This window comes from Trichosurus vulpecula, chromosome 5 (assembly GCF_011100635.1).
Source record: "Trichosurus vulpecula isolate mTriVul1 chromosome 5, mTriVul1.pri, whole genome shotgun sequence".
Classification (NCBI taxonomy): domain Eukaryota; kingdom Metazoa; phylum Chordata; class Mammalia; order Diprotodontia; family Phalangeridae; genus Trichosurus; species Trichosurus vulpecula.
Window position 1 is genome coordinate 39137542 of NC_050577.1, and position 17366 is coordinate 39154907.

At 45.7% G+C, this 17366-nt stretch overlaps 1 protein-coding gene across 2 annotated transcripts in view; it reads left to right on the forward strand.

Moving 5' to 3' along the window:
* Positions 1–17366, forward strand: part of SH3BP5 (SH3 domain binding protein 5) — an 86543-nt gene that overhangs the window by 23420 nt on the left and 45757 nt on the right. For both annotated transcript variants that reach the window (XM_036761464.1, XM_036761463.1), the window contains exon 3: positions 11889–12017. In XM_036761464.1, coding sequence (XP_036617359.1) covers positions 11889–12017 — 129 coding nt within the window. The remainder of the gene's footprint in view (positions 1–11888; positions 12018–17366) is intronic.

Here is a 17366-nt window from a genome sequence, read left to right on the forward strand (position 1 = left end):
TGTCCAAAAGAACAGAGAAGTGAGGTGAGGTGTGGTGCACCCGAGCCAAGTCCTTTCCCTCCCAGTCCAGGTTCCTTTCCTTTTCTTCCTCTTTCCAGGCTGACTGAAATTTGCCTCATTTGATACAGCTGGTTTTCCCCTAGCTGAACAATAGGGATGTTTCCACAAACCGCCCTCCAGCATCCGAAGCCCAGAAATACTGGAACAGGTAGGGGGGTGTGATCTCTGAAATGCTTTGGGCTTTGGCTCAGTGAGTTGCTCTCACAGCCTGATTCACCTAATGGATGTGACATACTTTTCAAATTTGAAAATTTGAAACTTCATCTAGGCAGACAGGCTCCTCGGGGTGCTGATTAAAAAAAAACAAACTGGCTAGCTGCTGTGGCACTCTAAATTTGTTTTTTTCTCGGTGGATAAGAGATCTGTCTGTTCTTCTGAGCAGGCCTGGGCCCAGCTACTCCCTCCATGTGCCATATGGAGGCCAGCTGCCGCATATCCAGACTGAGGCTCCGAGTCTGTAGCTGCCTCCTCTAATCACAGCACACAAATTAGCCTGCAATGACGTCAGCCCATGGTTCTAAAGTGCAGGTGGGTTAGTGACAAGTGTTGGTTGGCTTCCTAGACCCATAAAGAAAGATTTAAAGACATTTTTTACTTCTTAGCTTTAAGCACCTTTATCAGATGCAAAAGTTAAAAAAAAAAACCAACCAAACCCAAACAACCAAAACCAAATGCTAAGTCAGTGGTAACTGTGAATTTTGTTGTTGTTTGGTTGTTTGCAGTGCTGTTCAAATCTTCATGACCCCAGTTGGGGTTTTCTTGGCAAAGATAGAGGAATCATTTACCATTTCCTTCTCCAGCTCAATTTATAGATGAGGAAACTGAGGCAAACAGGATTAAGTGGCTTTCACAGGGTCACACAGCTAGTAGGTCTCTGAGGCAGATTTGAACTCAGGTCTTCCTGACTCCAGGCCTGGCACTCTATCCACTGAGCCATCCAGCTTCTTCTAGTATCTATAAACAGGGCTTTATTTCCAGGGACAGAAATTTCCCTGGAGTTGTTCCCCATACCTTGAATGCTCTCCCGCCCCTCTTAGAATTCTTAGCTTTTTTCAAAGTTTGGTTCAGATCCCATGTTCTACATGAGACCTTTGCCAGGGGTGTTAGAGACCCAGGTTGTATCAGCTGATTGTTAAATTTTCGGTGGGAAGAGCATTTATACCTCAGAAAAGTGCAAATGCTACATGCAAATTAGAGTTGTTCCTGTTTTCCTAATTGTCTGGGCTTAAGAAAGTGAAGGACTAAATGTTAATAATACAGTGGTTTGTGGGTACTTTTTTTTGAAAGTTGGTGGTTAAATATTTACCAGCACCCTTGAGGCCCTTTCTTTGTTTCCTCTTCTCCTCCCCTCCTCCACTATCTCCCAGAAATTGCCTTGTAGTTAGGAGTATAGACTCAGATTTAGACCCAAGAGGGACTCCAGAAGTCAGTAACTCCAACCCCTTCCTCTTGTAGATAAGGCAGTTGAGAGCTCTGCATCATCCGGCCAGTGTTCATAGCTGGGAAGTGTCTGAAGTGAGGTTTGAACCCAGATTCTCCTGACTCCGAGCCCAGTTATAATTTTTGGACAAATTTATATGTGTATATGAGACTTCTCTCCTGAAAGACTGCTTAGCAGTCTTTGTGACCCTATCACCTGGTACATAGTAGGCACCTAATAAGTACTTTTTGATTGCTTGGGTTCCCTGTTGTAATAATGCCATTTTTTGCTGTTTCAGGCCTATGTATATTTTTGGAAAACAGGCATAATCTACCACCTTCCCTATTTTCAAATTTGCTGTCTTCGGTGTCTGGGAGCCAAGAGGGTACTTCCAGGGTTTCTGTTCAGGTGAACTGCTGAGAACCACTGCATTTCTTTTTTGAAGTTTCCATTTTTAAAGGAAAAGTAATGCTGGATGAGAGGTAGGCTCATGAGGTTTTAGTTGGAAGGACCAAGGAGTTTGAAAAGGTCATTTAGAGTGGTCCCTTATTTTATAAAAGGGCAAACTGAGGTCCAGAGTGCCTTTCCCAAGGTCATGCAGGTGAAAGACAGTGTGGTGTAGGGAAAGAGAAGGTAACAAGTGTTTATTAAGATTTACCATGTTCCAGGCCATGTGCTAAGTGTGTCTAATCCTCACAACACCTTGGGAGGTAGGTGCTATTATGACTTCCATTTTATGACTGAGGAAACTGAGATAGAGGTTAAGTGACTAACCCAAGGTCCCACAGCTAGTGTCAGAGGCTGGATTTGAACTCTGGTGTTCCTGGCTCCAGGCCCAGCATGTTGTGCACTGTGGTACCACCTAGCTGCCTGAGACAGTATTGGCTAGATGGAAAGCTAGACTTCCCTGCATGTATCTTGTGTGTACGTAGTAGCTTATATATTTTCTCCCTCATTACAATGTATTCCTCGAGGGTAAGAACTGTTTCTCTTTCTCTTTGTATCCCTGGGGCTTGGCACAGTGCCTCACATGTAGTCAGCATCTACTGAATACTTGCAGTGAAGCCAACAAGCATTTAATAAATGCCTACTATGTGCCAGGCGTTGTTGCTAGGTGCTGGGGATACAAACAAAAGCAAGAGACAGCCCCTGTCCTCAAGGAGCTGACAGTCTAATGGGAGAGACAACATGAAAGCTACCAGGTACGAACAAGATAGAGACAGGAAAAACTGGACATAATCAGGAGAGGAAAAGGACTAACATCATGGGAAGTTGGGAAGAGCTACTTGGGGAAGGTGGGATTTTAGCTGGGACTCAGAGGAAGCCCTGAGGCAGAGATGAAGAGCATCCTGGGCACAGGGTCACCAGGGAAAATGTCTCAAGCTGGGAAATGGAGAGTCTTGGGTGAGGAGTGGCAAGGGGGCTGGTGTCTCTTTTAGATTGATCCACTTGAAGTCAGGAAGTCCTGGGTTCAAGTCCTTTCTTTGACCTAGCTGTGTGACCCACAGTGAGCCGCTTTTGTTCTCGGTTTCCTCATCTGTAAAATGAAGGACTTGGACTAGGGGTCCTCTAACGTCCCTTCCTGGTCTAGATCTAGGATCTCAGGTTCTGGGTCTTGAACCCGGGTCCTCTTACTTTACAGTCCTTTGATTTTTCTGCTGTTCTGTGTTCTGTCTGCCACCAGACTTATGTTGAATCTCCAACTGAGTCACTCCCTCTTTTTTTAATGGAAAGAAAAAAAGAGAAGACTCGATTATCTATTTAGTTTAATCAGGAAGGTGGTTAGGACTGGGTTTAACTTTTAGCCCCTTTTGTATGGCCATTGTGAGAATTTGGGTTGGTGCCACTTATGTGGGCAATAGGCCGTCTACCCTTAAGGGGGGAAATGCTGCCAATGTTGAATTAAGCCACGTGGAAGCTTCCCAGATCTGTTCAGTGGCCCTTTGGTGGTAGGTCACAAGCGGGTATGGTACCTGCTCTTTGGCTCTGTCTATGTTTACTAACAAAAAACTTCCTTTGGCTGGAAAGATAGAGCTGGGAGGACCCAGGGAGCCGGACTGAGTTATTGTTATTGTTTATAGACTTGATGGTTCAGGCAATTGAAGTTCTCCTTCTTCCCTCTCCCCTTCTCTGACTCTCCCCACCCCCACCCCCAGATTCTTCTGTTTTATGATCTTGCCTGAAAAGAATCTTCAATCAGGATGCTTTCGGAGTGGTACAAAGCTCTCTTGGGTTACATAACTGTCAGAGACCCAGCTTCAGGGGAGTGGGGGCGGTAGCAGGCTTTGTCTCTCAATTTTTGTCATCTGCTCTCTCCCTAAATTTTAATTATAAACTCAGAGTTGGTTATTTTAGGGCTGTTACTGGAGAAACACAAAGGCTGTTCTTGGTCTCACTTTGTCTATCTCCTATGATTTTGAAGAGATCTCAGCTAATCAGCTCCTGAGCCCCTTTCCTGGTCCCCTAAACTCAGCTCCTGAGCCCCTAAGTTTTGTGCTCAGACAAACGGACTTGGAAAGCCAGGTTTTCTCTTCTGGCCAACTGAAAATGCTGCTTCTGAGGAATGTTTTTAGTATGCTTACTTAAGAAGGAAACCAATAGTATTTCAGGGATTTCTGTTTTTTATGAAAACAGCCATTAATGAACCTCAATCAGGAGCCCTCCATTGGCCAAATATGTCTTGTTTTCCTGCTTTTGTAACAAAAGAAGGACAGGAATCTGATAAAGACTGGAGTAGCGAGCTTTGACATCTAGACGTTTATAGTAGGCATCTGCATCTTCATGGTGGAGAAGGAAATGGCAAACCATTTCAGTGTCTTTGCCAGGAAAGCCTCAAATGGGGTCATGAAGTCGGACTTGACTTAGTTCGACAATGGCAACAAAAACCTCTTAATGAATCCAGGATATTATTCCAGCCAGTGCGTTGAACTTAATAACTGTAGAAACTTGGCTAAGGCACTTTCCAAAGCCTCACCTTTTTCCTCTGTTTAAAATCAATCAATAAACAAATATCGAGTCCCTATGAAGTGCCAGGCACTGTGTGCTGAGGATGCAAAAAGAGGTGCCCTCAGAGGGCTTACAATCTAAAAGGAGATAAGGAGGTTTGGGGTGCTGGGACCCTGAGAATGCCAAGGCAGAGTTGCCTGGAACAAATACACTCAAGCAGTCTTTCGCTCAAGAGGCAGTTTATTGTACTGCCAACAGAAGTGGGCAAAGGCCCTTTGGAGAACTTGCACCCTAATGGGGGTGAATTTAGAACTTATATAGAAAAGGGGCAAAGGAAAGCAATGCCAGGGATGCTAATTAGGTAATCTAAGGGATCCAGGTATTTTTGGGAGCTATGGATGGGAAAGCGTAGGGGAGTATACCAGACATTGAGGGAGAAAAGACTAAGTTTTTTGTTTAGCTGCCAGAAGCATGGACCTTGGGCAAGCACCAGAGAGAGAATCCTTGGGCAGGCACCCTGGGAAAGAGTCCTTGGGTCAGTATCCTTGTCTCTGTCCTGGTAACAGAATTACAGAGTCAGGCCTGCAACAGGCGGAAATTTTCTCACATCGGGGAGGGAGCTGGGTTACTTTACGGGGTGTTAGGGTTTTGGGGTTTCCAGGTCCACCCTATTAGAGGGACAAGCCTCAAACAAATATACACAAAGCAAGCTACATACAGGAAGAATAGGATATAATTGAGACAAATGAGATCGAGACATTTCTGGAGAAGTGATTTGGCTGTAATTGTTACTGTTTGGTCCTGTCCAAATCTTCATGACCCTAACTTGGCAGAAATGTTGGAGTGGTTTGCCATTTCCTTTTCCAGCTCATTTTACAGATGAAGCAACTGAGGCAAACAGGGTGAAGTGACCTGCCCAGGGTCACACAGCTAGGAAGTGTCTGAGGCTGGATTTGAACTTGGGTCTTCCTAACTCTGGGCTGCCCTACCTGACACATAATAAATACTTATTCAAAGGTTTTTGACTAATTTATCAATTGCAGAGCAATTGCAAATATGTCAGGATTAGAATTAATTCTCCAAGGTACCTTTCTATAAAGTAGTGATGTCAAACTCAAATAGAAATGGGGCCACTTAACTGTATATAAGGATCCCTATAGGCCACACATTGACTTAGAAAACCACATGTTCACATTATCTATGTTCTACTGTATTTTTTCTTTTATTAAATATTTTCCAATCTGGTTTCCACTTGGGAATGTCGTACCCATGGTTTGTGTGAAGCACTGGGTCCATCCTGTCAAATTCACAGTAGTTAATCACATTATAAAACTAAGAACCAATTAGGAAATAAGAAACAAAAGGTATCTGGGTTGGAAAGGGAGAGCGGTTGAGGGGGACTGTCATCACTGCCAACTTTGGGACCCCCAAACTGTTTTGTTTGTAGGAACTTTGGCTTCTAGTGATTCCACGCTATCACACTCTCACTCTGCCCAACTTTGGAAGACTCCCACCCTCTTGTAATGAATCAGTTGAATATTTTTTAAAAATGCTTTGGGTGAGTAAGGTCGTAGGTTCATTGAGCTGGGGCTGGAAGGGGCCTTAGAGATGGGCTAGTCCTGGCGTTCTTAGCCTTTTTTGTATCATGGGCCCCTCGGACAGAGTCTGGGGAAGCCTAGAGTACCATTCTCAGAGTCATGTTTTTAAATGCATAAAATCAAAATATGTGGAGATTTTAAAGGAAACCAATTAGGTTGAAATATAGTTATCAGAAAATTAAAAAAAAAGTTTCTGAATCCTGGGTTAAGGTTCCCTTCATCTAGTCCAAGAGTCCGCAAACTATGACCTGTGGGCCGTAGTTTAGGGTCGCCTGAAAATCCAGCTGCCTCATTGGGTAGAGAGGAAAGGGAAGAAGGGAGAAATTTTAGGGATTTGCCAAGGTCACATAGACGACAAATGGCACAGCCAGGCTCCCCTGATGCCTTGCTCTGTCCATTTCCTGATTTCCCCCAGTCCTCCCTCCCTCCCTTCTTTCCTCCATTAATTCCTTCCTTCCAAAATTTTTAAGTCGTATTAATGTGTTTTGGTTACATATCACAATACAGCTTCCTCCCACTTTGTTTGACTTTTATCATAACAAAGTAAAACATTTAAATAAAACTAATAATACATTGACCTCATTTTCAAGGCATCCGGTATTGCACATGTATGATAGCCCTCCACCTGGCTATTTAAAAAAAAAATTAAAAGAAATATATTTTATCTCCCTCCCACTCATCCCACTGGGGGGAAAAAGGACCAAAAGGCAGATTTCTTGTAACAAATACTCAAAATCATGGAAAACATTCCCTCAACAGCTGCACACACTAGCGTCTTCTCCTTCAGCTCAACACCACACACACACACACACACACACTCTCTCTCTCATACACACTCACACATATATATGTGCATATATACATACATGTAAATAGGCGTATATACACGTGTGTATGTGTTTTTCTGGAAACATATTGCATCTTCCTAGTAGAATGAGAGCTTCTTGAGGGCAGGGACTGTTGTACTTTGGCATTTATATGTCCAATGTATCATACTGCCCATAGCCGGCACTTAATAAATGCTCATTTGTTTTCTAAATATAATTCTAAATATAAATAAAACTTCAGAAGGTTGTTTTGAAGAGAAAACGAGATAATGAATATGAAAGTATTTGGAAATGCTAAATCTCTGTGTAATTGTAAGGGAAGAGTAATAGTATCACAGCTAAGATACCCCAGTAAAGGGACCTTGCGTGATCATTTAAATTACTTAGGTGCCATAATTCCTATATTTAGCAGGAAAAATGTCTGTGTTTCACTTTTGTGCAGGCTAATAACAACAGTAAGAGTCCCTGAGTCCTGGTGGTGCTGGTGTGATCATGTCCTGTTTTGCTCAGGTCTTAAAATGTGGCTTTTTGTTTTTCTTAAAGCGAGAGATCCTAGGAGTGACTTCATTGGTTTGGGCAGTCCCTAGTGGTGTGGGAAGGGGAATGGGAAGGACACCTGGAAAATCAAGTGATGGGGGAAGTGAAGACACATACTATGTTGTTACAACGTATGGGAAGAGCTGGCCACGTTACTGCCCAGGTGACCACAGGAATGCTGAGTAGTCAGAGTCTCCAGGATTGCCCAGACAAAGGGGAGGAAAAATGCAGTGAGAAGAATGGGAGGGCGGAAAGGAAATGGGAGCCATGCTTGGTTGGGCCAACTGTTAGTATGAAGTGGGCAGTAAATGAGAGAGTTAACGAATGGAAATAAGCGTGATCACTGTCACATCTTGTCTATGTTGTAGTTTCATGTCAGAGAAAACTAGTTTATAAGAAGGCACAAAGTAATAGAATCTTAGGCCAAAGGGACCTGAGAACCCATTGAGTTTAAGTTGTGAATGCATCATACTCAGTGAGTGACCCTCCAGCCGGGGTTTGAACCCTCCACTGAAGGGGGGCTCCACAGTCTCCACGGTTGTCCTTCTGGACAGCTCTGATTGTCGGAAGTTTGTCCTGGAATCAAGCTTAAATTATCCTCTTTGCCACTTCTCTTTTCTGCCCTCTGGGGCCAAGCAGAAGAAAGCTAATCCATTTTCCATGGGACAGGCCCTCAGATACTTGAAGACAGCTCTCATGTCCTGCCCGCCTCTTAAGATTCTTTCCTCCAGGCTAAATGTTCCTGGTTCTTTGAACTGATCCTAAAATGACATGAATTTATAAGAAATTTCCCGAGCTGTGCTTCCATTTGTGGTTCCATTAGATCAGGAAGCCTCATTTTAGCATTTAAAGGCTGAGTATTCATGAAGCTTAGGCACCTTTTTGGTCTCTGAAGTGGGGTTAGTTTGATGGTGTGACTAAAGTATCTAAGTCATAGCATAGGGTCATCATTGGTACCTAGACTAGCGACGTCAAATACATATAAAAACATGTCCCTGTGCCCCATGTTAACTTAGAAAATTACAAGTTAACCTTATCTATGTTGCATTACATTTTTGTTTATTTTGTTAAATATTTCCCAGTTACATTTTAATCCAGTTCAGCCCTCGCTTGGGAGTTTTGTAGGCCTGATGTTGCTGGAGGTATTTGGGGGCAGCATTTGACACTTCTGCCCTTGGGACAGCTCCATATGAGTCATGTACCTCCTTTTCTCTTCTCCAGTCCCCTCCCAAAATTCTCAAATAAAGGGGAGGCAGCTTTGGAAGGAAGAGACAATTGCGAGGCCACATAATCCTAAATGTTTTCTTCTGTATGGGGATCTGAATTTCTCCCTTTCAGTTTTTCTCCTGCCTCTTTGGACCTCGTGCTGCTGTTTCTCACTTTTCACGTGTTCTTCTGGTCCCACCCTTCCCCCTACCCCTTATCCAGAGACCTCTGATGACATTTTTAGCCATGCCCCGCACCTTCCCCCCCCCCCCCCCCCCCGCCCCAGCTTTACTTGACTTTGGAAGTAATTTGGATGCCTTCGATCAAGCTTGAATAAACCTTCTAAGTCAGATTCAATGAAACAAGCACGAATGTCTAGCCCCGGGCTGGACGTTGGTCGGACACGGAGAATCTGTAAGAGGGTTCTCCCTGCTAATAGAGTAGCCATAAGGGTGTCAGCTCAGAGTCCCAGCTAAAATCCCACCTCTCGTGACAGTAGTGTTTCCCTCTATTGATTATCTCTGATTTATCTCATTTATACCTTATTTATTTGTACATGGTTGTCTACATGTTGTCTCCCCCATTAGAACGCAAGCCTTTCTTCATATACTTGGCGTACTCGACATGTAGCACAGGGCCCAGCACATTTATTGTTGTTCGGTTGTGTCTGACTCTTTGTGACCCCACTTGGGGTTTTCTTGGCAAAGAATGGTTTGCCATTTCCTTCTCCAGCTCATTTTACAGATGAGGAAATTGAGGCAAACAAGATTAAGTGACTTGCCCAGGGTCACACAGCTAGGAAGTGTCTGAGGCTGGATTTGACCCCACAGAGGAGTCTTCCTGACTCTAGGTCCAGCAGTCTATTCACTGTACCACTTCGCTGCCCTGCCTGGCACATAGTAGGTGCTTAATAAATGTTTGTTTTATGATTTGACACTGGGAGACATTGGGGCCTCAGTTTTCTCAACTATAGAATGAAACCCCAGTTTGTTAGAGGGAGCCCTTGTGGTGGGTTTATAGGAAAGACACAAGGACAAGGGTCAGGAGCAATAAGCCTCTGCGGATGGATTTCGATGTGTGTCATTGATATCCTTGAGATCCCAGATCTATTGGAGTGAGATGATGGCGCTGAAGTAGGTGGTCTCCATGGCCCCTTCAAGCTCTAGAAGGCCCTATGCCCATGGGGACAGGGCCCGGTTCTGGAGGGCTTGAGAGCTGGATAAGTAAATCAGAAAAGTTGCTTCCTCATCCAGCAGTATGGGACCCAGTTTTGTTGGTCTTTTCTGCTCCCTTCTTCATTCATTGAATGAAATTGCTAGCGCCTACTACTGTATATGTGAGCATAGGGTACCAGGGCTGGAGTCAGGAAAATCTGAGTTCAAATCTGGCCTCATAGATGCTTACTAGCTGTGGGTCCCTGGGCAAGTCACTTAAACCCGATTTGCCTCGGTTCCTCTTGTGTAAGATGGGGATACACTGGAGAAAGAAATGGTGAACCATGCCAAGAAAACCCCATGGACAAGTCTATGGGGTCACGAAGAGTCCGACACAGCTGAATGACTGAACAGCAATAATTACGCATGTATAAGGTGCTGAAGTACTGTGGCCCATCATCTTGAGCAAGAGTGTCTCTGCTCTCGTGGAAGTTGCAATGTAGTGGGAAGGATGAGATGATTGTTATAGATACCTATAAAGCCAGAAAGAATGGAGTTAGGTCTGTAGGAGAAGAGCAAAGACAAAGTGGTCTGGAGATTCAGAGGAGAGGGAGGTCACCTCTGGTTGAGGGCTGGAATTGGAAAAGGCTCCATGACAGAAGAACCAGCTTTCACACCAGCCCCAGGAAGCATAAGGTTCTGACTAGCGGAGGTGAAGGGGTGGAGGAGAGGAGAAGGACGTGAACAAAGGGGTGGAGGTAGGAAGGTTCTGACGAGTGGAGGTGAAGGGGTGGAGGAAGGAGAAGGAGGTGAAGAAAGGGGTGCAGGTAGGAAGGTTTAGGGTGTATTCTGGGAAGGGATAACAGGATGTGAACCTGGATAGTTGGGCCATTATTAGAAGCCTTGAATGCCAAAGGAATTTGAATTTAATTTGATAATCAAGGAGTTTTGTTACTGCAATAACAAAGTAACTCATCTGTACCTTGTTACTGCACAGAAGAGATGTGTACCTTCTTTGTCACCTGGGTCCATAGAATAGCCATGTTCCTTGAATAGACTGGCAATATGAATGCTATTAGCCCCTCCCTCCCAAATGCCTGTATTTTCATACCTTGTCATTCTTTTTATATTCTCTATATGCCTATTACACAAGTGCATGTTGTTTCTGCGGATAGACTGTGTGGTCTCGGAGTGCCGGGACTTACATTTTTGTCGTATTTCTAGCAGCTGCCATAGGATGCATAGGTATTGTCCATAGTAAGCATAGTGTGATAGGACCACTGCTGCCTCCCCAGAAAGCAGTGAAAAGCTACAAATCCCAGCTCAGTGAAGTGGTCCCTGCCTGTAAGGAACTTCCCATTTTTCTCTCTGGAGGGACAAGATGAACACAGAAGAAACAGCCTAATAAAGGCTCAATCATTCATCATTAGTATTACTTTTGAATGGGGAGATTGGGGGTGGGGAAGAGGGGGGCTTTCTATTTAAATGAAATTCTTTTTTCAGATACGAGTTGGGGACAGGGCAGGTTTGTTTGCTTGGTGGTGGTGGCTGTTTTGGTAAAGGAATGAATTGCACCCCTTCACCATCCCTTGGCCAATTTAATAGCATCATAAGGTTGGTGCTGAATGGAGTTGCTCCTCCTCTGGATCTTCCTCAACTCTCCGATTTCTGCCCCCTGATTCTTCATGTCCCACATTTGCTCTCTCAGATGGCCCTTGGAGATAATGAGGCTTGGGGTCCCTGTAGGATGTGTCTCTTCCATGATCAGAGTCCATCCATATCTGAAAAAGCTTCTCTGTGATGGAGCTGCCAAGTAGGTGTCATGTCTTTGTTAAAGACCCTGGGGAAGGGAAGGATGAGGCAGCCAGCTCTGCTCTGGGCCACCTCTAATTGCAAGGAAGTTTTCGAAGACATCAAGCCTAGAGCTGCCTCCCTGGTCAGACCTTCTCCACTCCTTATTTTGTCCTCTGGGGCCAGGCAGCATAAGATGAAGCATCTCTCCTTGGGATAGCCCTTCCATTCTTCTCTTGTAAACCCAAATCTTCCTATATTGGATTTCCCTAAAGTTGGGCACACATACTCTCCTTTTCCCTCTCCTCTTCCATCTAAATGGTATTTGATGAATATCTTGTCCCCACAGGATGCCCGCCAGAAATTCCGCTCTGTTCTGGTAGAAGCGACAGTGAAGCTGGATGAACTGGTCAAGAAAATTGGCAAGGCTGTGGAGGACTCGAAGCCTTATTGGGAGGCCCGGAGGGTAGCCAGACAGGTAAGGAGTCATGTTTACCCTGCGCTGCCCTGAGAATCACCATTTGTGCATGTTTTATTGGTATTTGGTTTTACTGGACGTGTATCGATAAATATGAATCAAAGATACCATTGTTCTATTCCCCCCAGGAGGGGTTCCTCTGATTTTTGTTAGGATCTGTGATGCCCTTGGTATAGGGAACACCCTTTACCAAACTGTGACTTATAGTCTTGGTGTTCTGGGGCTTTGATAAGGACTGAGGACTTGCCCAGAGGCCGTATAGGATCACCTTTTAAAACTGGGAGGGATTTCATTGTCTTTAGAGTCCAGTCCCCTTTGTTTACAAATAAGGAAACTGAGGGCCATAGAGGTTAAGTGACTTCTCCAAGGTCAATGAGATCAGAGATTTATGACTAGAAGAGACTTTATCGACTTGATGGTCCCCGTCTGACTCCTTAATTTTATAGATGAGGAAATTGAGGCCCACCAAGGTTAAATGACTTGCCCAGAGTCATACATACAATAAATGCTAGAGGCAGGTGAGCCTGGGTCTGCCAGATTTTGAAACTAGCTCTCCATCTAATACGCAATAAGCCTTCTCTGCTTAGGACTTCAGAAACAAAAATCAGTGAAGCACTTTCCTCTAAGGAAGATGAACCCTTGACATGTGTAATACAAGAAAGAGGCATTACTCTGGGCAGCCGTGTTTGCAGCCATGCCATGCCACTCCTCCCCCCAGCCTTTATCACTTCTCCATTGTGTGTGTGTGTGTGTGTGTGTGTGTCCGTGTCCTTTGCTGCTATTAATAGGACCATAGGCTTTGGCATTTGGATGACCCCGTAGTGGGTACATTTCTGTCATCCGAGTCGATGGCCAGATATACTTCCTTTGCAGCTGGCCCGCTCATGCAGGCAGATGAACCTACCCCAAGCTTCCCCCCTCCTTTTTTTCTCCTAATAATTGCCTGTCAGGCAGAAAGAGGAGGGCTTCTTCTTCCAGCTCTCTTGTCCTCTTAACTGGGTTTGGAGCAATTAGTCTTATGACTCCCTTGACACCCAGTGGCATGTTACCCCACCACAAGGAAGTACCCAAAGAGCTCTGGGCCCAAAGTGGAGGAGAGCAGTGGAAAAAACCAGGAGAGGGAGCAGCAGGGGCTGGGAGTGTGAGTCTGTATCTATGTGTTAATTCCTTCTCCCCATTTCTTGGGAAAAAATTCATGCTTTATGAAATTGATAGGAGTCAGAAAGAACACACAACCCACCCCTTCCATCTCACCTTTCTTTCCTCCGTATCAGTTCATACAAGTGTTCCTTTGATCAATGACTCTTTAGCAATAATCATTGATCTAGGATTGGAAGGGAGCTGAGAGACCCTTGAGGCCAGAGAGAAGGGGACCAGAGAAACAGGCCCGGGGAGGCTCAGTCCCTTCCTTAGGCTCATAAAGCTAGTGGGCACCAGGGTCCGGAGGTGGATTCAGGACTTCTGATTTCAGAGTTTGCAGTGCCATGCTGCCTCCTCAGAGAGCAGGGGAAAATGGCAGGCCCAATGTAGTGATCTCTGCCCTTACTGAATGTCCAAGCTTTCTGTCTAGGGAGTGAGGATGAATATAGATTCCATGAGATGGAATAAGACTCCCCAGGCTTTCTGACTTCTCTGTCTTCCCTCTAACTCCCCAAGCATATTTTGCATTTTCAGAATATTCCATTAAGACCCAAACCAACAGGTGTCAGGAATCCTTGGGAACTTAGCCTTGTCTAAGTTGTGCTAATTTGAAATTGTAAGGTAGAGTGCTAGACCTACTCTCCTGGCTTCTACCCTGTGGCTCCTAGGCAGCAGAGGGGATGGAGTGCTAGGCTTGGAGTTGGGAAATCTTGACTTTGAATCCTGACTCAGACTGGACCTCAGTTTTCTCATTTGTAAAATTAAAGGGTCAGTAAAGCCCCTTCGTGGACACTTATTCATACACTTACTAGCTGCGTAGCTCCTAATCTTTCTCAGCCTCAGGTTCCCCTCCTGTAGAGTGAGGGGGCTGTACACCCTGGCTTTCAAAGGCTCCTTCCAGCCTCCTGTGATGCTTGTCTCCACTGAACCTGTCTTTCTTCCGGCTCACCTTCTTTAGGCCTATCTACAGCTGGTCAGTTTCCACCCTGTGGAAATGTCTGTTGACTTTAGGCAAAAGGCCTTGGTGTGACTTTAACGGAGTCCATTTTGTCTCTTCAGTGCCTTACTTTAATCAAGGGAGGGCTGGGGTGGGGGGAAGAAGAGGAGGCGCCCAAAAGACGGGCTTCTCAGACCAATACATTCATGGTTTGCAGCAGAGTCGCTGACCCGGGAAAGCTCCATTATGTCTGGTCATCTCTGTGGAAGCCACTTAGCCACAAAAACCTCTTAGGGCCTTCCCACGTGGAGGCACTTTTACCCTCTCAGTACTCAAAGGGATGTTTCAGGGACAGAAGCAGGGAGGGGGGTATATGGAACCACTGACATGTCCAAAGGGGATGTAGGAGGACAGATAGGGAAGTGGACTGAGCCACTGAAATGTTGGAGGGCTTGGGTTGTAAGTACTCTGGGGAAAAGTTGAAGAAACTGGGGGTTGGTTAAGGAGGAAAAGAGAAAAACCAAGGAAGGATTTAATGGTGATAAAGAGCCATGTCGTGGATAAAAGACGTCACCAGAGAGCCGTGTGGCTATGGTCCAAGAGCCCAGGTCATCTGGTGTTCCTCCTGTCACTCCTGGCAGGGTGGGAGTCCTTAATCATTTGTGTGCCATGGACCCCTTTGCCATTCAGGTGAAGCCTTGTCCCTTTTGTAGAATTAGGTTCTGACATACTTGAAGGAAATGCTAAGTTTCAGTTAGACGTTAGTGATAATAAAGATGTGATTTTTAAAATCCCACCCAAGTTTACAGATCCCTTGAAATCTCTCCATGGGCCCCTGGGTAAGAAGCCCTGCTGTGCTACTTTCTTCTTCCTTATTTTGTGGCCTCCACCATCCGTAGGATGACTCCATGTCTCCCCACTTTTGCTCACGTATGAGGGGAAGGATCGTTTCCTGGTTGGGGCCTTTTTGTGGCAAGGTAGGCCAGGGAACATGCTGCACAAACCCTGTTGCTTTTTTGTCTTTTTCTGTGAGTGCCCATAAATTCACCTGTCTCAGAGATGGCCAGACTGGCTGACGCCTTCTGTGAAGTGTGATGTTCCTCTCTCCCTGGTCCTCCAGATTTCCTTTGACTGTGGCTGAGGCAGAGAGAACTGGGATGGAGTGGGTGCCTGCCAAGTGAGAGACAATGAGCAGAGACAGTGACGGGACCTCTCCTTCCTCCTCCTTTTTGCTTAACCCTTCCCCCCTCTCTGCTGGCAGCAATGATTTGGTCATTACTAAATGTAATTGGAAAGCAAATGAGCCATCTGGCTTAATGAGATGGATTTCAGGGGGCCGAGGATGACTCACCTTTAACTGGCAGTGAGTGAGATGGAGGGAAATCCTCCCCTGACCTCGTCCTCCCCTGTTGCTTGGAGCAGCTCTCAGGAAAGGAAGACAAATGCTCACCGTGCCCTTCTGTCTCCTTGATGGGCCCGGAAGAGAGTGAGTGATGTCCAGGGTGGAGATGGCTCTGGATGACCTCGTAGCCCTGGGTGTAGGGAGCTCATTGTCCCCATTTCCTGCTGTGGGAGGGTAGCTGAGGAAATGGAAGGCAGCCTGTGCCAGGGGAGGGAGAGGGCATGAATACCACAATGGATCCTTAGAGATCTCGGGGGTTGGGGGGGATCTTAGGGCTCTGGGGAGTGACCTTCTGTGCAGGCTCACAGGGCAATGCATCTTTTCTCTCTCCTCCTGGCAGATCGGGCATAAGCTTTGCTCCATCACGTCTTGGGGTGGTGCCAAGTGGGCTGCTGGTTCCTTTCCATGCCAGGATTTTTCTGTGTGGTGTTGCTTTTTGTCTGTGCAGCTTTCAAGAGTTTTAAGCATCCTAGAGAACACACTTCAGGTCCACTCAGGACCTTCCTCACCCAGCCTTCTCTCTGCCATATTCCTCCAGCTTGTAGCACCTACTAGGTGCTTAATGTGTATTGATAAATTCCATGATCCTGCGCTATTGAGGGAGAAGTATGGTGAAGTAGAAAAGGTATTGAATTAAGAGCCAGAAGACCTGGATCTGGATTCTGGCACTTCCTAGCACTGTGATTGTGGGCAACTTATTGATCCAAGCCTCAGTTTCCTCAAATGTAAAACAGGAATAAAATAACCTTTAGTCTCTTTTTCAGTGGTTGTTGGGAGGATAATGAGCGAGTGAGAGAGAGTGTTTGTAGAGACTGGATCGATGCACTTCCAGTGTTTCTGGGTAACACCCAGCTCCACTTGAGGGGTGGGGAGAGAACCCTAACCACCAGAGGCCCCTGGGGTGATGACATGTGCAAGGTGGGCTCTCTAGCTGAGCCTTGAAAGGGGAAGAAGTCGGGGCCGTCAGTTCCCTGTAGCATAGAAAACAGAAAGGCTTATTTGAAACAAGACCTCGGAGTACCTAATACCTTCTCCTCCTTCACCACTGCCTTTGCTTCCGATGTCCTGGGATTTTTTTTCCAAGGTCCTAATTATTTTGAAAAGTTTTATGGGTGTCATTTTTAGACACTCTCCTCCCATCTTTCAACCTTTTAGTATATTTTCTCTTTCACAAATAAGGACAGTTAAGCAAAACCAGATGAATCTAGGTACTGTGTCTGTCAACATATGCAGCATTCTGTACCCACAGTCCCCCACCTTTCCAGTGAAAAGAAGGGAGGGCATTTTTTCATCTTTTCTCTGGGGCCAAGACTGTGGCAACTGGCTTCATGTTGCCGTGCTCTTCATTTATGTTACTAGAGTAGCTGCACAGACTGTTTTCCTAATTCTGCTTCTTTCCCTCTGGATCAGGATGTGCCGGTTTTCCCATGGCTCTCCCTGAATCCCCTCAGATTTCTTGTTGCTTTGCTATTCCGGAGATTTAGCCCTCCTTTCATCATTGTTCCCCCTCTGTCTATCTGCCATTCTTTTAATTTATTCCACCGAACGCCTCACGTCTGAGTGGTTTTTCTTCCTGTCTCCCTTCTTCTGAGATAATTTGGGGCAAGTGACCCATCTGGCCCCTGTGAGAAGCTCCCGATGGGGCTCAGACTTGACAGAGACTTTGGGCGGAGTTGCTTGTTCGGATTCAGTGATTTGTCTCAACAAAGGGGAACGAGGCTCTTAGCTCTGGTCAGGGTCTCCTGGAGCTGCTTCCTGCTCCAGAGCTGAAGGGGCAGCATTTGAGAGATGGGCTGTCTTCCATGGGGGAGGGGGGAGGCTGTCTGCCAAGAGTAGGCTTGTTGGCCCCTAGTGTTGGGGTAAGTATGTG